The following is a 26101-nucleotide window of genomic DNA, read 5'->3' on the forward strand; positions in this document are numbered from 1 at the left end:
CCTCTGAGAACACTTTGACTTTTCTCATGGTCACTTTTGACCTGGATGAAACTGTTCAGTGACCTGTTCAAAACTGTACTCTTAAATTCTTATTTGGAAAATACTTACCAACTCCAGTGCATTCATTCACAGAGAAATGTGAAAGACCTCATGGATTCAAATGGCATTAGAATCCTTGTGGATCTGCTCACTCTGGCACATCTTCACACGAGCAGGGCTACAGTCCCACTGCAAGTATGTGGTCTCTTTTACTACTCCATGCTTTTTCCTCTAGAGGAAACTTAAAGGGCATAGATGTTTTCTTTGTTTTTTGTGTTGTCCTGTAGCAATGTAATAGTTGCAATGAAACTAATAACATAAACATCAACTTCTAGAGCAATGTGATTGAGGCAGCACCTGATATGAAGAGAGAGAGTGAGAAAGAATGGTACTTCGGCAATGCTGACAAAGAAAGGAGTGGTCCTTACAGCTTTCAAGAGGTACCTCTCTGCTTCCTACTCTCAAGCTTCATAGAAAACATTTCCATTTTGACAGTGTATTTTAAAGTTGTAAGTGATAGAAAACTAAATATAAAACAATGCTCCCAGAGTAACGGATTAAAGCTGGAGATCAGTTCTTCTAATCTTATGTAGATGAAGATTTGATTTTTGTTGTGCCAAAAATAAGTTCTCTAAGGCGCAGAGGGCAGGACCAAAGACCTAATTTTGAAACAAATGCTTATAATAATTGTTATAACAAGTATTACGCAATATCTGTTAGTGTGGTTTCTGATATATAGATTTTTAACTTGTCTGAGTTTTCCATAGCCTAAACTTTCCTCATGATACCTCAGTTGCAGTATGCCTTTTTAAATTCAAGAAAACAAATAGATAGAAAGTTATAGGTCATTCTGCTGCTATATGCAGGTGTTTTGAGGGAGGGAATGTATAAAAAGGGACAGAGATGGAGTCTGGGGGGAAAAAAAATCATACAAACCTTTTCTAGAGAGTCTGAAGAGGCAGGAAAAGCTTTTATTATTACTGGTAAAATAATAAGCACATTAACATAGCAGCAGCTCTTCCTACAAGCAATTGAAAGGTTAAATGCAATGAATACTATCTTACCTTTCTCTGGTAAGGCTGCCTGCCCTTCCACGCCCTCTTTCCATGAGGAAAGCAGTTGAAAGTGATGATTAGAAATAGGCTCACTTGATGTTTATTGACTGCTTATTACAAATGTGATTTCATGCAACTACTACAAAATCTATCTTACAGTTGTAAGAAGCTTATGATACTGAGTGTTTAGGAGCAAAAATAGTTGAATGCCTGAATCACTTACACATCTCTAACCTTGCAATAGATGCAGGAACTATGGGACAGTGGAAAGCTGACTTCAAAAACACGTTGCTGGGCTCAGGGTATGGATGGCTGGCGACCACTGCAGGTCATCCCTCAGCTGAAGTGGTGCTTGCTAGCCAGTGGGCAAGCTGTGCTGAATGAGACGGACCTTGCGACGCTTATACTCAACATGCTAATAACTATGTGTGGATACTTTCCTAGCAGGTAAACACTATCTTTTCAGTAAAAGTGGTTAACTTTCTCTGGCATATATATACATTTGTAACTTCTATCTTAAAGCTTTTCTTAGAATCAAGTAATATGTAAGTATTCTGTATTTCAAGGACCTCTTCTATAGTAGTACTAAATTTTAAATCCTGTGAGCAAATGCAGAGTTTCTAAATGAGACAAAGTATTTATGTTGTTGTGATAGTAATTTCAAAAATGTACAAGTGATACTCATAATGCACAAGGCAGTCACTTGTTTTAAATGGAAATAAAACTGCTTAATGTGATATTAAACCATGTATAGCAAATCTATATAGTTAAAAGTAATGAAGTGAATAGTGGAACTGAAAATGATGAGGGCCTGATACTTAGCTTAAAACTACTCTTCCTTAAAAGAAAGGGCATGTGTCTGTTTAGAATTACAGAATCAGTAAGGTTGGAAGAGACCTCTGGAGATCATCTAGTCCAACCTCCCCGCTCAGCAGGGTCACCTAGAGCATGTTAGACAGGGTTGCATCCAGGCAGGCCTTGAAGATCTCCAGAGAAGGAGACTCCACAGCCTCTCGGGGCAACCTGTGCCAGTGCTCTGTCACCCTCACAGGGAAGAAATTCCCCCTCACGTTCAGGCGGAACTTCCTGTGCTTCAGTTTCTGCCCATTGCCTCTTGTCCTTACACACGGGACAACTGAAAAGAGTTTGTCCCCGTCCCCTTGACACCCTCCCTTCAGGTACTTGTACACATCGATGAGACCCCCCTTCAGTCTTCTCTTCCCCAGGCTGAAGAGGCCCAGCTCTTGCAGCTTACTGATGTGTGTGTGTGTGTGTGTGTGTGTGTTTTTTGTTTGTTTGTTTTTGTTTGTTTTTTTGTTTTTGTTTTTTTAAGGGATCAAGACAATGCTATTATAAGACCTCTGCCTAGAGTGAAAAGGCTGCTCTCGGATAGTACTTGTCTTCCTCATATCATTCAAGTAAGTGTTTCTTCCAAAGATGCGTTAAAAGCAGTATAAATAAGACGGACCCTGCCACACTTACACTCAACATGCCAATAAGAACATGTGGATACTTTCCCAGCAGGTAGACACTAATTTTAGTGCAAGTAGCTAACTTTCTCTGGCATGAGGCAGACTTGGAGCTGGTTATTTTTCAGCCTGAAATTCTTTAAATGAAGTATTCTTACAAATTGACAATTTGTCCCAATACTGAGTTAATGGAAGCTTGAAGCTTTGACTAGGTAACTTGCACCACTCAAACAGCTAATACAAATGCTCGTTTTCTTTGACTTCAGCTGCTGCTGACTTTTGATCCTATCCTTGTGGAGAAGGTTGCTATATTGCTGTTTCATGTCATGCAAGATAATCCCCAGTTACCTCGTTTCTATCTGAGTGGAGTATTCTTCTTCATCATGATGTATACGGGTTCCAACGTGCTTCCTATTGCAAGGTGAGAATGAGAATACTTAAATGCCTTTTAACTGTTTGTGCTAAAAGGACCATTCCTCTAAATGTGGTTCTCTAGGACTAGCAAGTGAATGTGAGTAGTTAACTTGGCTGTGTGTGGATGTGATTCTTCTAAGCCCTTTGCTTGGGAGAGAAAGGGAGCATATTAGTTCATATATAATAAGCCGTGCCTAGTTGTACTCCTTAGCGCCTCTAGTGCAGTTTGGTCTTGCAATTAAGTAGTGATGCAGACCACTGATCAGCTAATACAGCTTTTGATAATAACTAGCTCTCAAGATTGGAAAATCCTGTATTCCATTTCAGAATTGAAACCTTCAGCAGTTAAATTGACTTATCTTACCAGATGCAAGGTGTACCTTGCATGCAAACAGCTGTTGTAGGTTGTTCCAATACTCTTTCCCTAAATTCAATAGCTCATAAAAAAGCCATTATACAATCCAGACTACTGCTTCAACATCCAAATGAAATGGGAAATGACTGCATGTTAATGATGACTCCGGTGTAGCAGGAGTCCTCAAGTCAAATCTAAGCTAACCTTGTTTCCTTTTTTTGTAAGGATGATCTGAGGATGTAGGGAAGGGTCTACCTCCTTACTATCTTCATTTTTCAGTGTGGGGAAAACAAGCTTTCAAGAACAGAACTTTCAAGCCAAGGTGATAAATACAAGCATTTCCACATCATAAATACTACCTTGGCTTCGTGGGGTTCTCAAGAATTTGACAGACAGTGTTCAGAGATGCATTCAATGGTGGTTGTTCTTCTGTCTCTAAGAAAATGTATGACTCTTGAACTAGAGTGCGCTTATCTTGCAAATGTAGCTCAGATACCAATTCTGAATTCAATGCTGTTTCTCTTCTAGGTTTCTGAAATATACACATACAAAACAGGCTTTCAAGTCTGAAGAGGTAAGCAGACTACAAAGTAACTACCTTTGTTTCCAAATAACCTGGCAAACCATGTGTAGCCGCTTTAACAGCGTTTCATGTTTGTTCCTTTTCTAAGTTCTCAAGAACTAGTTTAAAAGCTGTAAGGGGAAGGAGGAGGTGCTTTTAGATCTTAAGTTGTTTAGGAAGACTGAATTCAGGCTAACCTTTTGAGATGACGATGTGATCCTTTCCTTAGACAAAAGGTCAAGATATAGTTCAAAGAAGTATACTTGGACATATTCTTCCTGAAGCAATGGTGTGTTATTTAGAAAACTATGAGCCAGAAAAATTTTCTGAGATATTTCTTGGAGAATTTGACACTCCAGAAGCAATTTGGAGCAATGAAATGAGGTAACTGTCTGTGAGGAACTAAAATCTTTGGCACTTCTATGGAATGTCTAAAATAAATGAGTTCTGTGTCTCCATTGATGTCCAGCCCTCTACCCCTACCAAAAAAACAACTGGTGTGAAATTAGCAGAAGGAAGAGGACTATTCCCGTGCACACCTGACAGCATGCTTTGTCTGCCCATGTCATACTTGATTGTTCCTTCAGGAATGGAAAGTACTTAGCTGTGTACTTAGTATACTCATTTACTACTAAAATCTAGTAGTACACATGCTTCTAATACAACAGTATGTTTTCAGGATTTCTCAAACAGCAATGCAGTGGGGGGGGGTTGGGGGGGGAAGGGGAGAGATGTCATTTAAACTTTTTAAAAATAAACTTTATTGAATATAAACATTATTTTTATTATATTTTATTGAATAACTTCATGATGGAATAAGACAGTAATCCTTGAAACTTGGGAGACTACTCAGTGAAACTTCTTTTGAGGGAAACCGTTAAACTTTGTTACCATGTATTTTGAGGACTGTGCTTAGCAAGTGTCACACCAAACTTTCTAACTTTCAGGCGTCTTATGATAGAGAAGATTGCTGCTCATCTTGCTGACTTCACTCCTCGTCTTCAAAGCAATACAAGAGCACTCTACCAATACTGTCCTATTCCAGTTATCAACTATCCTCAACTGGAAAATGAACTATTCTGTAATATTTATTACCTCAAGCATCTTTGTGACACACTCCGATTTCCAGAGTGGCCAATTAAAGATCCAGTAAGAAAGAATTTTAGGATTAATCGAGTTCTTGTTCTTTCAGACTCCTTAAGTGTCATTTGTAGCAAATACCAAGGATATCAAATGCTAGGTTTGCTGCAAATACCTGATTCCTTGCTTATGAACTGGAAGTCAGGTCTGATAAGTCAAAGATATCAAATGTTGTTTAAGCAGGATATTCTTCCTGCCATATAACAGCCAGATATGTTAAGTATATGTTTCTTTTAGTGAATATTAAGTGAGCAAGGTGAAGTGTCTAACAATCTCTGGGTAGTGGTCTTTTTGGATTCTTACTTGTCCATGCTGGTCATGAAACTGAGCTAACATCAATCCAGCTGAACTGATGATCTCTTGTGGTGCAGTTCTGTGGTCTAGATCTGTCTAGTCAGCTTCACGTATTCATGTAGTCTCCTTGCAGTTCTTATTGTACGGAGATGTGAGTCAGTTCACTAAAGTGGTCCTCCCTCTTCTAACACAACTCTTAAATAGATATTTTCATCTTAAAGTGCTCTTAATGAGTAAGATACTTAGCACTGCAGTGAAGCAGAGTCTTAATCCCTAATTGACTGGAGGGGGAGCCATAATTACTGAAGGTAAAAGGATTAAATGAAATATCTGAGCTCAGTGTGATGGGTGATAAGACTTCCTTAAAGCCACACTTTTCTGTTGCAGCACTGTACACTTCACACTGCATAAAAGAAACACTAAATTTTAATTATTTAGGTTAAACTGTTGAAAGATACACTAGAGGCTTGGAAGAAGGAGGTAGAAAAGAAGCCACCTACCATGTCAATAGATGATGCTTATGAAGTTCTTAACCTTCCCAAAGGACAAGGACAGTAAGTTGTTTTCAGTAATTAAAACAGTGTATGACTGTTATGTTTATATAATCTGGTAGACCAGGCAAAATTCAGCTTATCTCAGTACTTGCAACCCATTTTTGGTACCAGTTCAGTTATGTCTAGCACCTGCTTCTCTCACAGTGGAGAACTGCTTTATTTAATTAAGAAATGAAGCCTGAAAATCTCTCCACTTTTTTTTTTTTTTTTTTTTGAGAGAGAGAGAGAGAGAGCAACTGCATCCAGATTTTTAAAACTAGGAAAAACTGAGCTCTCCCTCAAAGCTTTCAGGTAGGCTGCTCTACTGAACACAGACATTAGACAAAACCCTGAAGAGCAGAGAAGGAAGCAAAACTGAAATGTATTCAAAGCAGAACTCTACTCTCCTTCCTCTCTCCCCCCTGTCAAACTGTTGTCTTTTCTTGGTAGCAACATCCTAAAGAACTTGTTTTTCCCTCCTGTCTTGCCTCTGGCTTCTGTCTTCAGGCCTCTAGAAGTGAACCAACAACACTTAGTATTTCCAAAACAGTTTACTTACAGTAAATACAGTAATAAGTTGCATTTATTACAAATCACAAACTCAAATGTCTGGACTAGTAATTTTCACCACTTACTAGACCTTCTAAGAGTAAGTGAACTCTGACTTTGAGCTCCTTGTAATTGTTGAGTCTCTGAGCAAGAGATAAACAAATTCATCTTTTTATTCTTGGGCCTCGTGATTGTTCCATCAAGTGACACTGAATGGGGCAGAAATATAAAATTGATCAAGTAAGAAATTTGTTGTCTTCGTTTAATTGCATTTAGTACTGTTAATGGTACTGTCAAAATCCAGGCTTGTTTTTTTTGATGTTACTCAGTGTAACAGGACTTGTCTTTTTGCAGGCATGAGGAAAGCAAGATCAGGAAGGCTTATTTCCGACTGGCACAAAAGTATCACCCAGATAAGAATCCAGAAGGCAGAGTATGTATGACACACTTGTGATGTTGGGATGAAGGTGGAAATAGTTGTTGGCACGAAGAATTGAGATCCTGCTTTGAAAGTTTTTGATTTTTTTTTCTCTTACAAAAGTGATAGATGAGATGAATCTTGGAATATGGAGTAATGCTACAGATAAGCTTGTCACTCAAGGATTTTGAGCATTTTTATAGTAAACTCTGAAATGTGGTGAGATCTAATTACATCAGAGAGTGAGAGGGAGTATTTTATTTAGGTACTGGGTAAGGGTAACTGTGTAGGTCAAAGACAGACAGCATCCCCTACACGTTCTTATGGTTGAAGCTTTACTTACTCTCTTGTCATAGAGGAGTCAATTTACAGTTTTAGTCTTTCTCCTATGGCAGAGTGTGGGAAACAATACTTATCTTTGAAGCTGGGTTTTTAAAGGCTATTTGGAATACTTTGTGAAGTATAATAAAGCAACAAAACTTTTACTGTGGTTAGTAATTTTAGTAATTTTCAATGCTTTAATTCTACTTGCAGCTAAATTGATGCTGCAGAGTTGTAGCAATTCAAGGGGCTGCTAGCAATGCTTAAGGCTGTTCCTCTTTTTCTGCAGGATATGTTTGAAAAAGTGAATAAAGCATATGAGTTTCTATGCACAAAGTCTGCCAAAGTAGTAGATGGTCCGGATCCAGAAAACATCATCTTGATCTTGAAAACTCAAAGTATCCTCTTCAACAGGCATAAGGAAGGTTGGCATACTATCTTGAGTTGTTTTATGGTCATTTCCTGTGTCCTGTAGATCTGGCTTCCAGTTTGCCATAGTATTATGAAGTTAGAGTAGAAGGCTTCAAAATTAGTTTGTTTTTTCTTGAAATAAGTATCTGCTATAAAACACTTCTGGGGGCAGGGAGGTGTCAATAGCTTTCTGAAGTTGTTATAAATCAGTTCGACTCTTTCTGCATATGTAACTTTTCCTGTGTAGAAAATCTTCCCTAGAGCCCAGTCACCCAGATGACTGATTCTTACTTTATTGGAGGTTCTATTTGTGATAGCCATGTTAGTGTAATCTTGCAGAAATTCTGACTGGTGTTAAGAGTCCGCAGGTGGGTGTGCTATAACACTACCTTTTGCATGGCCCAACTGAGAGGGATGGCTAGAGTACACAGATCCTTGAGTGACAGTTGCTGGTATGTCCAAATCTTGCAGAATCAGAAGTGGTCTGTTACTTTAAAGGTGTTAACGTAATGTTAAAATAAGAACCTCATAGGCAATCCTAGCTCTTAGTCATGTGTAGAGGCAGTGACATTGTTAGTGTAGACTTACGTAAGTCAGATTGCTTTTAGCTCCTTAGCTGCAAGATATTTCTGTTCCTTATCACTGCTGAACTCCAAAGGCATAAAAAAAACATGAAACAAACGCAATTGCTGTGTTGGACCAAAAGGTCCAGATAGGCCTGAGTGTGGGTGTGGTTTTTTTTTTGTTTGTTTGTTTGGTTTTTTTTAAGTATCTAATGATGAACCTAAAACAGTAAAAGCAAGGCTACACTGAGGTGTCTCTAGAGACAGATGACAATTGGAAGGCACTTAGCTTAAGTTTCCTGAGATACGTCTTTGTTAATCTTAAATGAGTTCTTCTGTGAATCTTTCTCCATGACCTGTTATCAGAAGACTGTTCATACTAGAAGTTAAGGAGTCACTGTGTAGACTGCTTCATGTTGCTCCAATCTTTTCAGCAGTTGCTTTCTTTTGATCCTTAGTTCTTATATGCTGCTATATGTTCTACTGCTAATTATATTCTGGCTTAAAATGGCTTAGACTCCATGTGTATGTGAACATTGAGGCTTTTTTCTTTCAGAGTTGAAACCATACAAGTATGCAGGCTATCCTATGCTGATAAAGACTATTACCATTGAAACATCAGATGATCTTCTGTTTTCTAAAGAATCTCCTCTGCTGCCTGCTGCTACAGAACTTGCTTTCCATACTGTCAATTGTTCAGCATTAAATGCAGAAGAACTGAGAAGAGAAAATGGGATTGAGGTAGACTGAAGCTGAAAGCGTATTTTTAGTCTATCAAAGCTACAAATCCTAGATTCCCTCAAATGCATATCAGATGTATTTGTGAATCACTTTTGATCTTGTCAGGACACTTGTCCATTTTTACTGCATCCAGAAGAGAAGCTTCTTGCAGAGCATGCTGCTTTCTGGGCCTAAGCTTGTCAGTTGAACTAGATAAGCAAACTACATGTTTCTGTATTTTACAAAACTCTGAGGGCTTCTGTATTCTACTTTTTGTGAAAGACTAGAGAAATGCAAACAAGTCACTCTGCAGACAGGCTTTCATTGCACATACGCGCTCACGTGTGAGAATGCTACCAACTCTCAGGAAGCATGAAATGTTAGTATTGGCACTTTCAAGGAGTGTTTGCCCTATAAAGAGCACTCGTGCCAGCAGTAGATTGTTTTGTCAAATCAAATGTTTCCCTTCAGTCAATCATGAGAGGTTGACAAACTAATCTTTTGTCTTCATCAATTCTTGTTCTAACTGAACTTATGCATCAACCAATCCTTACAGGTATTGCAAGAAGCATTTAATCGTTGTGTAGCAGTCTTGACTCAGTCTAGTAAACCAGATGATATGTCTGTACAGGTAAGTTGCAGCAACTTTAAATGATGTTTGTTAGTCTTTTGAGAATCTATGTGTATATATAATAGGCTTGTAAACATATTTTCCCTTCATTTGGAACCTATGAAGTATTGTTTTTATAGGTATGCGGATATGTTAGCAAGTGTTACAGTGTGGCAGCTCAGTTTGAGGAGTGCAGGGAGAAGATTACAGAAATGCCCAACATCATTAAGGACCTCTGTAGATTACTCTATTATGGCAAGGTAAGAGCTTTCTTTGCTTAAGTATTACCTGTTAAATGTCTAGGGGAATGTGAGTGTGGTTCTTTGTTTTGTTTTTCCCCCCTCAGTGGAAACTGGGCAGCTGCAGGAAACTGATCAAATACCTCTAAGGTCCTAGTTGGCCTTCATGGCATACAGCACTCTAATGCCTTTTTATTTAACACTTATATTTGAATCCATTTAGTGGACTTAAAATTCAGTCACTATGAAGATTCACCTACTTGTCTTTTAACTGAATTATGTCTAGCTGATTGGCTGAATGCACTGAATCAGCAGATGTAAGTTCCAGAGCTAGATCTTGTGCAAGCAGATAAACTACTAAATCAACATAATCTCTGGGAACAGCCTTCAAGAATTTTTGTTGCCATTAGCTCTTGAGAACTTACCTTATGTTATGTAAATACTGAATTTTCTGTCTAAATTAAGAATGAAAATCTCATCTTGGACCATTTCCCGTGGAAATGTGAAAACAGAAAACATCTACCTGACTGTGGTAACTGACTATAGATGCTTCTCTGTTTCTTAGTCCCTGCAGAACATATGTATCATGCTTAAAAAGCTTACTTGGGAATCTGCCACATGTTTGAAGTCTCTGTACTGGTTTGACACTTTTCTAATCTGCTGAAATGATTGCTAAAGGATTCTTCCACAGAATGATGCCAACCAGATAGCCATGTTTTTTGTTTACCAGGCGCTGGAAACGCTTTGTCTATTTCAACTTCAGTCTCCCTATAGCTTAAATAGTTTTCTAAAATTGGTGACAAATTTTGACTTTATCTTTGTTTAGTAAAGCAGTCAGTTGGCTTTCTTTGGTCACAAGTGCACCTCTTCTTTTTCTCCCCCATCTCCATCCCAGAACATACCACGAGTAGCTGCTTTGGGAGTAGAATGCGTTAGCTCCTTTGCCTTAGACTATTGGCTACAGACGCACTTGTTCCAAGCTGGAGTTCTCTGGTACTTACTAGGGTATCTCTTCAACTATGACTATACACTGGAAGAGAGTGGCATTCAGAAAAGTGAAGATTCTAATCATCAGGTAATGTTAACAATGTACATGCTTTCAGACACCAACAGATGTTGCTTTTCATCTCATATTAACAAAAGTATGTTATAATATTTGTTAGAGATAACACTATTGTTTGTGTACACTGAACTATTTTTGAAGTGGTGTTTTGTGTAAGCTTTTCTAACTAAAGAAAACTAAATTCTATATGTCTTGAGTTCAAATGTTACGGCTGCAAAAGAATGGCTATAAATACTTAAATATATCTTCTGTGTTAATCTGTTATTCAGGTTCTATCTGAACAATAAATTCAAAGACTAAATTTCTTCCATGGGAAGAAAAACCGTGATTTCTCTTGAAGCTCAGCTGAAGAGGTGGTCTAGAAATAATGTCATGAACTTATTTGAAATGTCCGTTGTAGGACTATATTATATCCTTGCTTTAACTCTGCAAGTGTCCTCATGTTCATTGCCCTTAAATGGTAGCATTCTAAGTAGGGTGCTTTTCTCAACTATTGAATGAGTTGATGATTACGACAGATGGCTTACAGCTCAGTTGTTGTACCGCTGCTAGAGGCTGGTACTGATGCTTGACTACTGTGATTGCAAGAACCATTACCTGGTCAGAAACTACTATGCTACACTGCTTGGTAGCTTTCAGCTAATCTTAGTGACTCAGTTTTCTACTTATGAATGATCATATCTAACTAAACTTATTAGGCCCACAAAACAGTGATCACCCTTTGCTGTTCTATATCACCTAATGCCTTATGAGAGGTTTCTCTATTATTGGTGATGCAGGTAAACTGATGATACCAGTTTGGTTTTTTCTGGTGTGCAGGTGTTGAAAAACTTTTTAGCTGTTTTCATTTAAAGTCAGCCAACTCTAGCTTGCTAAACTTCCCATATTTTTCAGGAGGTAGCAAATAGCCTTGCTAAACTCAGTCTCCTAGCCTTGAGTCGTCTTGGAGGATACCTCTCTGAAGAACAAGCTACTCCTGAAAATCCAGCTATCAGGAAAAGCTTGGCTGGAATGTTGACACCCTATATTGCAAGGAAACTTGCTGTGGTTAGTCCTACTGAGGTAAGCATCTGTTGGCTAAAACTTTCCCTTGTGATTCATAGGAGTAACTGGTCACTTCTAACAGTCTCAAAATACTTAGCTCTTTTCAGAGCAACCTGGCTACAGAGATCAGCAGTAAAACTTTGGCTTGCAGTTGAAGTAACTGATTGCAAGGGAAATGTTTTTTATATATAGTCAGACTGGACAGGAGCAATACCTTATAACAAAACTTGAGTTAAATGGTGAGGACTGAAGGCTATAATGATGATAGTGATCAAAGGTTCTATTTCTTTTGACCATGAAAATGGTGCCAAAGAAATCATAAAAAGATTCTGCAGATAGTTGCTGCCCACTGAAAAGTAGAGAAGCCTGAGAAGTAGAATAAAGATGAAAAATATAAACAGAATACATGTACCAAATACCAGAAACACAGTATCTGGAAGTTATTTGGAAAGCTTGACGCTTTAAACCTACTTATGAAGGTAGGCTGTTAACCAAACTAGATCATTCTGTTGTGAAAAGCTGCATGTGATTACTCTGCATAGTGATCCCAAATTAAATTTTAAACTTGTTAAATTATATAAATTCCTTCTTCCTTCATAGATTCTGAAGATGCTTAACAGTAACACAGAGAACCCCTACTTGATCTGGAACAATGGGACGAGAGCTGAACTACTTGAATTCTTGGAATCTCAGCAAGAAAGCATGATTAAGAGAGTAAGATGCTCATTTAAAAAAAAAGGGGGGGATTTAAAACTACTGTCTTATGTTTTAATGCCCCTTTTGTAATGTGGTATAAATAACTGATCTACTGTTGTCTACTCTGAAATGACTCTCTGCGTTTGATAGTTTACAAAAAGAAAAATTGAAAGTATGATCACTTCTAGTGTTCCAAGCTGCCCTGGGCTTGTCTATTTGCTAAAGGTTTTTTTGTTGTTGTTTAAGTACTGCTATATTGTATTATCCAAGTCACTGCTTAATACTTTCTAAGAGTTTTCTTGTGCATCTCTTCCCTTAAAGGGAGATTGTGACAAAAGCTATGGATCTGACTTTGTCTTTGGTGACCATGCAAAAGAGCTTATTGTGGGAGAGATCTTTGTTAGAGTCTACAATGAGGTTCCTACCTTCCAGCTAGAGGTGAGATATAGCTGTAAGCTTTCTGTTAAATCTGAAACAAATCTGAAACTAGTATTTGAGATGTTACTTCCTACCAGTCTGACAATGCACACAGATGGTTTCTGTAAGACTTAGTATTTTGTCCACTCTCCCCTCAACATGGGTAGCGTTTTCTGGGATGCCTCTACTGGAGCAAAATACAATAAAAGGAACAATGAGTCTGTCAGGGTAAGTCTGTCAGATGAATCAGTGCTTTTTCTCTGAGCTTGTAATGCAGAAGCTCAGACTGATTTGGTAATTTCACAAGGTAGTAATTCTGCCTGCTATTTGTCTGCATATACAGATAAACACAGCCTGTGTGCAGCTGAAATTGTGGTAGCTTTCTAAGGATATATTTAGATATAAAACAGGTTAATATAGTCCAGATGTGCAGCTAGGGTACTAGAAAAAGCTTCCTGCATGGAAGAAGCTGGTGTGTTAAAAGTAGAAGTTACTCAGCCATACTTTCCTCTAATGTGAATACTGCTTCATCATACAGCTAAAAATGCTCTCTTCTGTTTAATTCAAAGCTTCCTAAAGCATTTGCTGCAAGCCTTTTGGATTACATAGGCTCACAAGCACAGTACCTTCACACATTGATGGCAATAACACAGACTGGTAAAGTAGAATCCAATCAGCATGGAGATCGGTTACGGAGGGTTGAAATGGCTCTGGAGGCTCTGAGAAATGTCATAAAACACAACCCAGGTAGGCTTAAAATGAATTTCACCAATAGGCTTTCTTGTGGACAACCTTAAAATGTAAAACTCTGGTCATATCTTCCATATAGAAGGGAGCTTTTTAGCAGTGCTAAGGCCTGTTAGTCAGCAAATAGGCTATATATAGGCTTGCTTTCTCTACGGGAGAATATTTTCAATAAATATCTTGGTTTTGTGTGAAGTCCAAGCCTCATCTATTTTCTTCCCTGAAACACTTTGAGTTTTAGCTCCCAATTCTAGCCAGCAGTTGCCAAGAAACCTTAAACATCTTGGATAAAGTGTTCCTCTGTTCTTTCAAATCACCTTTAGTTGATTCTTTTTTTTTTAGCCTTCTTGCATCAAATAAAACTTTCAACTGTATACTAATAAACACTTACATCAGAACCTCATGAAAGGAGGAGGAGATGCTTTCAAGAGTGGGCAGCTAAGACCAGCAGAGATCTATGAGCAGATACCAATTTATGAACTGGTGAAGTCTGAAATGCTATGATTAAAACATTTGTATTATGAAAAGTTAGAGTACTACGAGTAGTTAGAACTGACTTACGTTACTGTTACAGCTTCTAATGAGGCTGTTAGGTTCCAGTCCAGTCTTGGGGTGGATTCTCTGTATTCTGCAGCTGTAACAGTGAAGGCAGTTGCTGCTGCAGCGAACAACCTCCTTTCCCGTCCTCTCTGTTTGGAGGATGGAAGTGTGTTTGAAGACCAGCTGTACTGGTGGCCAATGATAGATAACTCTGCAAGTCTTACAATCTTGAAAAATAAAAACTGGTAATCAACAGCTGTCTTGGTTACTTGCCTCAGGTAAAAAGTAGCTACTTCTGAAAGACTGACTTGAGAATGTGTAGAAGCTGGACTAATAAGCAGAATTTAATCTTCTCTGATCTCAATAGATGCTGTTGTGGGAGCTGTTGCAATTACTGTGCCAGACTACCTACAGAGATCTAATTCCTCTAGCACCTTCTGTGTAGTCAGATGTGGGCTTGGAATGGCCTTCAGCAAATGTTTTGGCTAACATGAGAGTAACTTATTTGGTCTCTTGCAGGTTCTGAATGTGAATGCATAGGTCACTTTAAGTTAATATTTTCTCTTCTGCGTGTTCACGGAGCTGGCCAGGTGCAGCAGTTGGCTCTGGAGGTAAAAAGAAGTATTGTGGATTCTGTACATTCAGCATAAGCTTAACTGTAACTGTTAGAGTAGCACCTATGAGCAGTCAAGAGGGATTTTTAAGGTGTCAGGCAACTACTCCTTTGAGGAGCAAAATGATAGCTTCATGCCTGTGTCTCTGTCACCTCAGGCAAATAAGGGAATAAGTCAGTTTGGTGACAGGAATAAAGATAGATGTAGTTATGTTGACTAACGAGGATTTACCTCATTGCACGCTATGTTGTCTTGACAGTGGTGTAACAGGTAGGATACAGTTAACTCTTGTTTGTCATCTTTTATAGGTAGTAAACATAGTAACCAGTAACCAAGAATGTGTTAACAACATTGCTGAGGCAATGGTTCTTGCCAACTTACTGGCCCTTCTGCATTCCCTACCTTCAAGTATGTACCATATAGTTCTTCAAAGTCTTCCATGGCAATGGATTTTTAGCTCATGAAACTGGTTAGAATTCAGCTAACTGAGCTTGCTTACTAATTTTGGGGTAAAAGTGTTTCAGTGGGGATGACTGGAAAACTATTCTACATAATCAGTTTGTAATCTAGGTATGAGCTGAAAAAATAGAATTAGGTAAACTTGCTTAGTATTTCATTGATTACTTATTGAATTTTTACTACCTAAGTCTTCTAAATAAGCCATGTGTGACTAGAAGATATGATGGATGTTCTTTAGCCTGCCTAGCCTAAGTGACCTTAGCCAGAAGTCCGTAAGCTGATAATTCCTAGTGTATACACTTCTGACCAGCCCTTCTTATAGACTTTATTATAATTTGGGTGCAGCTTTTTGTTAAAATGATTAATTCATCTCTGATTGGTGGTGGATACAGTTCTTAATATTTTCTTTATTTTGACAGGTCGGCAACTTGTCCTTGAAACTTTATATGCTTTGACATCTAGCACAAAAATAATAAAAGAAGCCATGGCAAAAGGTAGTGTAATAAATCAGAAGTTCTGCAGCGTATGGGTTTGTTTTGGGGTATTTTTTTTGTTTGTTTTGTTGCAGCACTGGTCAGTGGCCAAATCTTACTCTTTCCTTCAGAACAGTGTGGAATCTGGGATTTTGTATGACTTAAGTCCAGAAGAAAATCTGAATGTTTCTGTTTGTACAGGTGCTTTAATCTACTTACTAGATATGTTTTGCAACTCGACTCATCCACAAGTTAGAGCCCAGACAGCAGAACTTTTTGCCAAAATGACTGCAGATAAGCTGGTGGGTCCAAAGGTAAGAATACTAATCATGCTTGTTGGAACTCTAAAGACTGTGCTGAAACAGCTCTTCCATTACTGAAAGGTTGATGTGAAGAGCAAACTGACTTTCTCAATGATTAAACTGCTTCTAATCTGTAAGCAGATTTTTAAAGCAGCTGTCTTGCTTATAACTACTATAAGTAGTTTGGTTTCCATGCATAGTATGATTTTATCATTAGGTACTCAGATGTCAGATCTATTATTGACTATAACTATTTAAAGTGATTTGTACTATTTTGTATTGTATTATTGTGTTCAAGCAGTTGTCATTATTGTATTACTGACGGGAACTCCTTGGAGTTTATTTGAAGGTTTAAATCTTATAGTATACTAAATATTAATTCTATTAATCCTTTCTAGGTTAGAATTACACTAATGAAGTTTCTACCTGGAGTCTTCATGGATGCCATGAGAGATAATCCTGAAGCTGCTGTTTATATCTTTGAGGGAACTCATGAAAATCCTGAGTTAATTTGGAATGACAACTCCAGGGAGAAAGTATCAACAACAGTTCGAGAAATGATGCTAGAGTATGTGGAGACCTGCTGCCTAAGTATATTTCCTTAGCTGAAACTGCTTTTAGCAGCAGTGAGCAGTGAGCAGTGAGCAGTGAGCAGTGAGCCTGAGCTGCTGCTGAAAACCAGTTGGACTGAGCTCTCTAAAGAGATCTTTACAGCCTCTATAGTAAAGAGAAACTTGTATACTCCTGTATATTGTGTATATAACTTGTCAGTGGCCAACTGCAGTTTGTGCATAATCTGGATAACTGCTTACTGTTAAAAGATCCTTAAATAGGTTATGATGAGGAGAATATGGATTTAGAAAATGGAGCCTATTTCATGAATGACGGGGAGGGATACTAAACAAGGGGTAAATTAGGGACAGAAATTGCTTATTTTACTACTCATTAAAACTTCTGTCTTTTTGTTTTTGTTTTTCTTTTTTTTAAGGCACTTTAAACTTCAGAGGGACAACCCTGACACTAACTGGAAGGTAAAAGTAGAATATTTGTGCTTTGGGTGCCCCTAGGGAGACTGTAGAGAAGCCGATAAGTTGTCGAGTTCAGACAAGAGAAAGGAAAGGGCTGTTCCATCAGTCATACTACTAATTCTGCTCCTCTTGAGCTTGCTTGCTGCCACTGTAGTTATAGACCCAGGGAGTCTATAACTATAGAAAAGTCCACTTGGCAGCACTGCTTGTACTATTTTTTTTTCTATTCCCACTTCTTTCCTCGTCTTTCTAAAAGATATGAGATGTTTATTGGTCTTGTAAAGCTCCATTCTAGAGTACATTGTTAATTTAGTGAATCTTGTCTGTTTAGAGCTATAGTGTAGTAGAAACAACAGCTGATTTCACAAATACTCCTTGCCAGGTGGTAATTTCCTGTTCTTTACAATTCAACAGCTACCTGAAGACTTTGCTGTGGTGTATGGTGAGGCAGAAGGTGAACTTTCAGTAGGGGGAGTCTTCTTAAGGATTTTTATTGCCCAGCCGGCCTGGGTTTTACGGAAACCAAGAGAATTTCTCATTGCACTGTTGGAAAAACTTACTGAACTACTGGAGAAAAATAACCCCCATGTAAGATTTTCTGACTGTTCTTTGTATTCTTTAGTCGTCTTTGCTGCAGAGTGTTAGTTTCTGATTAACTTTGCTTCTCTTGCCTTCTTCCCAGCATAAATGATTTTGTTAGCTTTCTGACTATCTAAAAAAAGATGTAGATATGATTAGGCAATCTCTGATCCCAATTCAGTACTTTTAAAATCCCTGAAGCCATAGAACTAACCCCAGTAAGTCTGAGGCCTATGTTAGGGTGGTGATGAGGCTTGACAAATAATGTCTTAACTATTTCATGGCGTACCTAAAGAAATGGCACACTTTTTTTATAGCCTAAAAACTTTCTGGTCTTGATATGCTTTCTAGTATTGTCTTTCTGCAGCACTGTTTTTTCCCATTCTCATGGTGTGAATTATGTGACCTAGAGTTGCCATGTGACTGTTAAACTAAAACATTAGTTCTATTCTATTAACTTGAGTGAGAAAACTACCAATATCATTAAGTCCCTGACTTGCATGTAATAAATTAAATTTTAAATAGTATTCCTACATTCTAGGTAGAGTTACAGGAGGAAACTGTAATAAACATAAACATATATTCAGTACACTAGTCTAAGATGTGATGGTAGTTCGCATGGGCATACAGCATCCAGTAGGTGTGATCAGTACTGCTGCAGAGACTGCAGAATGCTTTCAGGCATTCAGGTGGCCAGCCTAAACATCCATAATCTCTCAGAATTAGTCCATATGCTACTGTGTGCAGCCAGCGATTGGCTTCTCTAGACACAGTGCTCAATTTGTCTGCTACTACTGGAGCTGAGCCTTCCAACTTCCTTGTTTTAACAATGACAAAAATAAAAGTACTAGGAAAAATCTATGTTGTAGTGTAATGGAAGTTTGAATCATTACTCCTAATACGATGTACGATGATACGTTAGGCTTTACGGAGATGCTTTTTTTTTTTTTTCTTTTTCTTCCTTAGGGGGAGACCTTAGAAACTATAACAACAGCAACTGTGTGCCTGTTCAGTGCTCAGCCTCAGCTAGCTGATCAAGTCCCTCCACTTGGTCATCTTCACAAGATACTCCAGGCCATGAATCACAAGAACAATGCCATTCCAAAAAGTGCCATTCGTGTCATGCACATACTGTCTGACAATGAGGTACCGAATCGCTCTTGAAACTATTAAGGTTTTAAGTATGCTTGTGTGTGTTAATGTTTTTAGTGCATTATTTGACTCTAAATGCTGTGTACTAGATAAGCAGAGACTTGCAGGAGACTGGAGAACTAAGATTAATGAAAAATAATAAAACTTAGTCTTGGTTGGCCGAATCTACCGAAATCATTAAGCTTAGCATTAAAAAAAATACAATGAAGTGTTCTGGATGTTTGTCTCCTCATAGCTTTGTGTTCGAGCAATGGCATCACTTGAGACAATTAGCCCACTCATGAATGGGATGAAAAAGAGATCAGATATAATTGGTATAGCCTGTGAAGCACTTAATCGAATGTTTCAGAAGGAACAAAATGACCTAGTAGCCCAAGTAAGTAATATATTATTTCTCTGCAGAAATATGTTAACTTTTGTCTGTAATCTACTTATAAGAACAGAGGTACCATCCAATTTAAATGTCTGGCAGGCTTCCGATTAATATGCTTTCCATACTGGAGAAGACAAACCAGTTCCTTACTCAAAATGTTCAAGAATGTTGCCCAAGAATTGAAACTTAATGCATAGGATAAGGTTTTGGCTGCTTTGCTGCAAAAGCATAAGATGTGACTGCAGCTATTTAAAGTAAACTTGTTAAGACATCTTAACTCTGTGTTAAGACAACTCATCTGGGTGTGTTTATAGGCTTTGAAAGCAGATTTGGTCCCTTATCTTCTAAAATTGCTGGAAGGTATTGGCCTTGAAAACCTGGAAAGCCCATCTGCAACAAAAGCTCAGATTGTTAAAACTCTGAAGTCCATGTCTCGCAGCCTGCAGTATGGGGAACAGGTAAGTGCTGACAAGCCCTTAACTGGGCTTTTGCGCATTTGGGAGAACCAACTCTGGGTGATCCTTGTCCAATCTTACTGTGGCTTTTGTGTTTGATTCCACCTGAAATACTAACATCCCATAATTATAAAATTAAGATGAACTGAAACTTTTCCATTTCCAAGTTTCTTGTGGAGAACTTGTATTGGCTCAATGAGTGGTAAAAAGCACTAGTCAAACAAATTCCCAGTGCAAGAATGTTCTATAAGCCTGGTAGCCAGGTGGGCTTTTACAGACAGCTCTCACTTGGAAACCTAAATTGTTTTTTTTTATTTGCAGTGATAAATATTGCTGTAGACAACCGCAGTTGCATTACACACCTATATAAAGTTGGTAAAATCTGTCCCGGTAACTGCTAGTTTCTGGTCCCTTTCTCCTGCCCATATGGGTTTTTCCTCCAAGTTGGGCCTATCTCACTGTTGTATGGGAAAAGCCCTGTTCTACTTAAGCTTTAGGCACAAGGCAGGTAGCTGTTTCCAGGGTTGCTTTTCTTGGTCTTGCCTCAGGAAAACGAGGGAGAAAGTCAAACTCTTAAAAGATGTTGAGCTTTCCACACTGTATATTGACCTGCATGGTTCAAATGGAGAAACAAGTTACTTTTAAATCTGCGATTCCATATTCTATCCTAAGATACTGCTGTTCGGTTTGGTGATCCTTTCAGAATGACTTAGTTCTTGAACATGAGAAAATGAGCTTATTTCCCCTAGACCCTTAAGTGTCACTTGTTCATTGTGTTAATTTCTCCAAATGCTGTAGGTAAATGAAATTCTGGCCCGTTCTTCTGTGTGGAGTGCCTTCAAAGATCAGAAACATGACTTGTTCATTTCTGAGACACAGACAGCAGGATACCTCACAGGTTTGCAACCCTTTCCTATTAATGTCCTGAATCATACTGAACTCTGACTCAGTTGTGTCAGACTTAACTCTGGTGGTAGTGTTTATGCTCAGGATCTGCTGCTGCTATTATGTTGCCTAAACACTTAATGCCAGGAAAAACATGGCAGGTTTTCTAAATACTTTGATATCAAAAGCCAGTTCCTCTTGTGATAAGAAAAAATGCATTTCTTGGCATACTTTTCACACCTTTTAAATTAGTTATGTTTGTATCCCACTTATGACCTCAGACACGTCTGATGCATCTCTACAGTTACTGGTAACAACGTGGTGCAAAACCCTGTGTAGCTTTGAAACCAGTTGTTGAGGGGTGTATTAAGTAGAAGCAAGGAGCAGGGGAACCTGGAAGATGACAAGTCTTGCAAGTACCCTACAGTAAATACAGTAGACCTGCATTTAAATAGCTGAACTGTGTTAATTCTGCCATGCTGCTTTAGTATGAGGTATGTAATTACAGTATTGGAAAAGTTTGAATATTAATGGCTTTCCTGGGAGTGTGAGGATGTGCCTTTGTCTCAGTGGTGGTTCTGCAGTGACAACGGCCTATTGCCTGTACTTGGCAGTACACGCTTGGGTGCACTCGTGGTGTGCCCCTTGGAGGTCACTTATGGGTGCTGCCAGGGCTTATGTTGTGTCCCGGGGATGCCACATTGATTCTGCTCAGTTTTGAGGCAAGGCCTCTAGCTGTTCATGCCATACACATGAAGCCTTCCAAGGATGGTAGCTGGTGTGAACTTCTGTGCTGGTAATAGCATATGGATATAATCCTGATACTGTCACATGTCATAGCATATCAAACTCTGGTTCTTCCTCTCCTGGTGTGCAGCAGTTGACAGTAATCTTTAATGACTATAATATGTTGCATCACAGAGTCCAAAATTTTAGATATCAAAGATTATTTGTGAAATCCAGAACTATTTTAACTACATTGTAACAAACTAAAGCAATACCTGGTGCCAACTTCTGACTCCTGCATAGCCTGCAACTAAGCAAATGGGTGAGATTAGCTTAAATAGTTTAGCCTCCCAACTAATGTTTTAAGTCTCATATGACCAATTAATAACAACATCTCAATATGCTTTATGTAAAATCTCATCCAGTTTAATATAAGGCTTTTGGTAATTAATGAGGCATTCAGGTGGCATACAGAAAGGAAAGTTTCTTGCAAGATACTGGCATGTATTTTGAAGGAGGGAAAAAAAAATACAAGATACCTTAAACCCCAGAACCTGACATCCTGGAAGCAGGTGCTCCGTATCTTGAGGGCAGATGTTTAGGTGGCCGTATCTCCCTATCCCACAGACTTGACACTGTAGCTCTAAACAGGAGTTGACTCTTTGTCAAAGTGGCATCAGATAGCAAATGGTGCAAAAGAATGTAAACTGTTAATTGATGCTGAAAAATTCTTTAGTAATCCATAATTTGCAGTTTATGGAGTAAACCCTGGCTGAAAACAAACTATCAAACTGTCAGGCTTGAAACTGGGGGCAATGTAGCTGTACAGCTGTAGTCTGGGCATAATATTGTCTTAAAGCCTGTGCATCATTTGAATTGTCCAGTAAATGCTTGCAAATGTAGAATGAAGATGCTGTACAGATGGAAACTGAACTACTAGCTTTTTTTATCTGCCTTATTTTGTGTTCTGCTTACCTCTTGCTTCAAATTGCTTTGCTATTTGCACTTCCCTTAAACTTTCCCTTGCTTATTTCTCTTTCCCTCAGGTGTCTCTTCTCCTTCCATTCTAACTGGCAGCAGTCCCCTTCACCTGAGAAGTGGGCTTTAGATCTGCTCTGCCAGGCAGCTTGCTAACTTCTGTGTAGCTCTCTAAAGCAGGTAGATACCATCTTGCAAAATGCATGCTGCATTTGCTGCGTTCCAAGTAACAGATGCATGTCAAAGCCGTAACAAATGTAGAGTCCGAAGCTGCAAAACAAACTTGTCATCTTTAAGCACACAGCAGCAGAAAACTAACAATGCAGCAGCTGATACTTGCTGATACTATAGATGCATTAAACTTCTGAACTGTTAAAATACTCAATTATGGAAAGATTTGAAGGAGGAGAAATGGTGGCATTTTTTCCCACTAGGACATGCAAAAGTGGGCCTGGATCTCTGCAGATGTCACCAACAGGGTAGTAGAGAGGAGTGCCCTGTGGGGGTCAGGGAGCTCGTTACTGAAGGCACCACGTGGTTTGCTCTCTTGCTTGCAGTAGCATCACAGGGCTGTTGACAAACAACACTGACATTGTGGCTGTGGTGTGAGAAGGGAGGGTGGGGGGTGAAGGGATAGTAAATAGGGGAGAACTTAAGGGAAGTGTAAAGGACCAAGCAGAACTCTTCCTATTTAGGGTTATTGACTCTGTAGGCTGAAGATCTGATACAAAGTCAATCACTAACTCAAACATGTTGAGTGTGGGCAGTTTTCTACAATTACTAATCTGATAAGAGTTGCCATTAAAACACCTCATGCAGCAACATGAGTAATCTTAAAGCTTTTGGTGCAGATTTCTGTAGTGACTAAAATAAGTCTAAGCATTGGGAAGAGATGCTTTGTTTGCAGTACAAAACTGACCCATACACTAATCTGTTTAGATTGGCTAATGAAAGGTGCTTTGCATCTCTGGTATGGAGACTGTGCATCCCAAGAATACCGTTTCCTTTCTTAACGGAAAGCACAAAGAGCTGCTGTAGACAAACACGAGGCAGTTCTGCCTGCTCATGAAGCAGTACATTGAGCTTGCCCCAGTTACGTGGTTGGGGAAAACCCTTCCAATGCTGAAAGCGTAAATGTGGAGTAATGGAGTGCATGATTGAAGTCACTGCACTTCTGCAGCAGATCCTTTCCTTAGCAAAGGAAGCCCCACCCCTTCCCTGGTGGTAGACAAGATGGGTAATACTGTTGATTTTTGGAATCTATATCAGAATGGGGGAAAAAAAAATGCTGTGCTTTTCTAAGAATGGTCTATGTAAGTCGCTTTAGTGGCTAAGAGGACTAAGACCCTTGAATTCCTAGTCTTCCTAGATTATGAAGAATCTAAAACTTCTAAATGATCTTGTTTAAGGTGATTGACTTTGAGTGCGACCAGGGAGAATACAGCTGTTCAGTCACTTCAAAATCAATACTAATTACCAATATTCTGTTTTTTTTTTTTTTTCTTTCCTTAAAGGCCCTGGAGTTGCTGGTTACCTTACTGCAGGGACGACATCATCTGTAATGCCCAACGTACCACCCCCAGTAGACAATGATGTGGGAGATGTCAGCTAAGGATTGGAAATTCTTGTGGAAAGACAAAGGCAGACTGGCCAGTGATGAGGAACAGCATTTTCCTCTAACATTGAAGTGAACTTTACTGCCTTTCAAAATCTTTAATGACAGTGTTATTCCTTTTTCTATGACTGTTTGTTTTTTTTAGGAAAGTCAGTGATCCTAACTATCACACTGTAACATAAGAAAGCACTCTGTGGATCAGTTGAAATGGGTACACAAGAATTTTTTTCTTGTTGTACATAAGCACATTTTGTTCCTTTATATTTGTTTACAAGACTGTGAATCAAACTTTCCTAGTTTTTATATTTTATGAATTAGCATGACTGGAGTTGAGCTACAGTCTAGAGGAATTGGGCTAAATCACTTTGACCTCACTGACCCCCTACCCCCACTAAAAGGGCATTCCCTTCTCTTCCCAGCCTGACATGATCATTCTCCATTGAACACAACTTGCAAAGGGTTTGTCCCTGCCCAGTTCACTGACCTTAATCATTAACATTATCTTCCTGAGATCAAACAGCATTAGACATTCATATGTATAACTGGCTTTACCAAATTGAGAAAGCTTCAGCAAAAAACTTAAAAGTTGACATGTTATGTAAGAAATTAGTGTAATTGTGAAATGTTCTATACATTATCCAGTATATAAAAACTTTCTATATTGAGTGTACATTATACAGATCATTCATATGTACATAAAATTTTAAAATAAAGGGAATTAAGAGCCTTGTTAATGAGAAAGGAGGTGTTTTTATGTAGCTGTTCTTTGGAGAGTGTGTGTCGGGGGGTGGACCTTAATTTGAGTGCAGTTAAAGGGGCATCCTTGGGAGTCTTGCTTAGGAAAACATCAGGGTTTGTGAGTCCTGACACACACCCTTAGGGCAGTAGAACTCCTGAACCAGAAACAAATGTGTGGTGTAGCTTGTTTTGTATTTGAACTGCAATTCAGCAACTGACTTGTTGATATTCTCAACCTTCTATGAAACAGCCTTGGCAGGAAGTAAGAGGAAACCAAGATAGATGGAAATATAAACAATCATTACTACTTTTTTTTTTTCCCAGGAGATCATAATCTTAGTTTGCCACGCAATGAAGTAATAGATGTATGAAACTTATTTGCAGAAAGCTGCAAGTTCTAGTTGCTGGGAGCTATCGGTATCTCAACTTCCTGATTTTAGCAGCTGTTGCCCTTCAAGTGAATGGTTACCTGGCTTGGCTCAGTCTTCAGGCTGAGACTCCAGCAAGTTAGACCTTTAGCCCCATAGTTTTTCACTTCTCAGGCTCCAGCAGAAGGAGTAATGTTAGCTGGGAAGCTGACACCTTTGCAGTGAAGGCTTGTTTACTGGTCTTAGTGTGTGTTTAAAAAAAAAAAAATTGCATCCTTTGTACAAGCTGCAACTGTGCACACGTGCTGGAAAAAAGATTGTCCTACCTTACAGAATATTGCACTGTTGTTTCTCTTTCCTATAATCTACTGGCTCTGAACAATTTTTGTGTTAAGTAGGTGATGCCAAAGAACACTTACTGGTGAGTACTGCTGCAATAGTGGAGTTGAGGAACCTCTGATGTTTTAGAACTTCAGAAAGGTTAAAAGGCTTTGGCTCAGAACAAATAAAGCATGTTAAGCTTGTTAGAAAATGAACTTTATTCAGTCATGAGAAGAACCCATCAGCTGAGTGTTTAAAGTGCTCTTATTTCACAGATGTGAAAGTCTACAGACTTGCAGCAAGCCCTTGATTTGTAAATGCAGTAGTTATAAGGAGGGGTTAAAGGAATGCATCTTGCTTCAAGCTAGAATCAAGGTTTTTGTGCTCATCTAACTTTAGCTTTAACAGTGTTATTGCTTTGACCAGTGCAATCGTCTTTCTGAAATTCTCCATGTGCATGACATTGTTTTAGGCTGACATTAAATTTTTGCAGTTAGCTTCTTTGATTGGTCAAGTAGTTCCCACTTTGCAATGGTTGAGAGATGTACTTCATCTGGCCCATCTGCCAGGCGCAAGGTCCGTATATAAGCAAACCTGTGTAAGAAGGTCTGAATTAGAGGTGGATTCTAATCCTGTAGAAGGATTAAGCAGAAGTTCTCTGCACTTTTTCCTATAGCCATACTTCTCAATATAGCTATTTTATAGGAGATACTGGGGGGAGGGAGAGGGGGAATCTTCCTGCTGGGATTGAGACATGTGGACTGGTTCTTCTGAAGGCTTGCTTCTCTCCGAGGAGCTAGAAGATAGGACTGAGCTTAAGAAATGCATCCTCAATGCTG

The 26101-nt window shown here is 38.8% G+C and overlaps 2 protein-coding genes across 5 annotated transcripts in view; one reads left to right on the forward strand and one right to left on the reverse strand.

Annotated features, from left to right (window-relative positions):
- The window catches only part of DNAJC13 (DnaJ heat shock protein family (Hsp40) member C13), a 55692-nt gene extending 31109 nt beyond the window's left edge, over window positions 1–24583 (forward strand). For 2 of the 4 annotated variants that reach the window (XM_062569417.1, XM_062569418.1), the window contains 31 exons: window positions 133–234; window positions 375–479; window positions 1339–1541; window positions 2428–2512; window positions 2830–2984; window positions 3861–3906; window positions 4124–4278; window positions 4842–5043; window positions 5767–5882; window positions 6765–6843; window positions 7439–7574; window positions 8680–8864; window positions 9400–9474; window positions 9594–9713; window positions 10588–10767; window positions 11650–11817; window positions 12400–12513; window positions 12817–12933; window positions 13482–13659; window positions 14716–14807; window positions 15119–15218; window positions 15689–15763; window positions 15944–16056; window positions 16443–16612; window positions 17033–17075; window positions 17487–17660; window positions 18618–18797; window positions 19039–19179; window positions 19491–19634; window positions 20430–20529; window positions 23735–24583. In XM_062569417.1, coding sequence (XP_062425401.1) covers window positions 133–234; window positions 375–479; window positions 1339–1541; window positions 2428–2512; window positions 2830–2984; window positions 3861–3906; window positions 4124–4278; window positions 4842–5043; window positions 5767–5882; window positions 6765–6843; window positions 7439–7574; window positions 8680–8864; window positions 9400–9474; window positions 9594–9713; window positions 10588–10767; window positions 11650–11817; window positions 12400–12513; window positions 12817–12933; window positions 13482–13659; window positions 14716–14807; window positions 15119–15218; window positions 15689–15763; window positions 15944–16056; window positions 16443–16612; window positions 17033–17075; window positions 17487–17660; window positions 18618–18797; window positions 19039–19179; window positions 19491–19634; window positions 20430–20529; window positions 23735–23832 — 3951 coding nt within the window. In that variant the 3' untranslated portion in view covers window positions 23833–24583. Of the gene's footprint in view, window positions 1–132; window positions 235–374; window positions 480–1338; window positions 1542–2427; window positions 2513–2829; window positions 2985–3860; window positions 3907–4123; window positions 4279–4841; window positions 5044–5766; window positions 5883–6764; window positions 6844–7438; window positions 7575–8679; window positions 8865–9399; window positions 9475–9593; window positions 9714–10587; window positions 10768–11649; window positions 11818–12399; window positions 12514–12816; window positions 12934–13481; window positions 13660–14715; window positions 14808–15118; window positions 15219–15688; window positions 15764–15943; window positions 16057–16442; window positions 16613–17032; window positions 17076–17486; window positions 17661–18617; window positions 18798–19038; window positions 19180–19490; window positions 19635–20429; window positions 20530–22288; window positions 22401–23734 lie in introns of all 4 variants that reach the window. The other 2 variants (XR_009957605.1, XM_062569420.1) reach the window with 2 other exon arrangements.
- The window catches only part of ACAD11 (acyl-CoA dehydrogenase family member 11), a 36982-nt gene continuing 33372 nt past the window's right edge, over window positions 22492–26101 (reverse strand). Inside the window, exon 20 of the mRNA XM_062569421.1 lies at window positions 22492–25856. Within this exon, the coding sequence (XP_062425405.1) occupies window positions 25742–25856 (115 nt within the window). The 3' untranslated portion in view covers window positions 22492–25741. The remainder of the gene's footprint in view (window positions 25857–26101) is intronic.

This window comes from Rhea pennata, chromosome 2, assembly GCF_028389875.1.
Source record: "Rhea pennata isolate bPtePen1 chromosome 2, bPtePen1.pri, whole genome shotgun sequence".
Classification (NCBI taxonomy): Eukaryota; Metazoa; Chordata; class Aves; order Rheiformes; family Rheidae; genus Rhea; species Rhea pennata.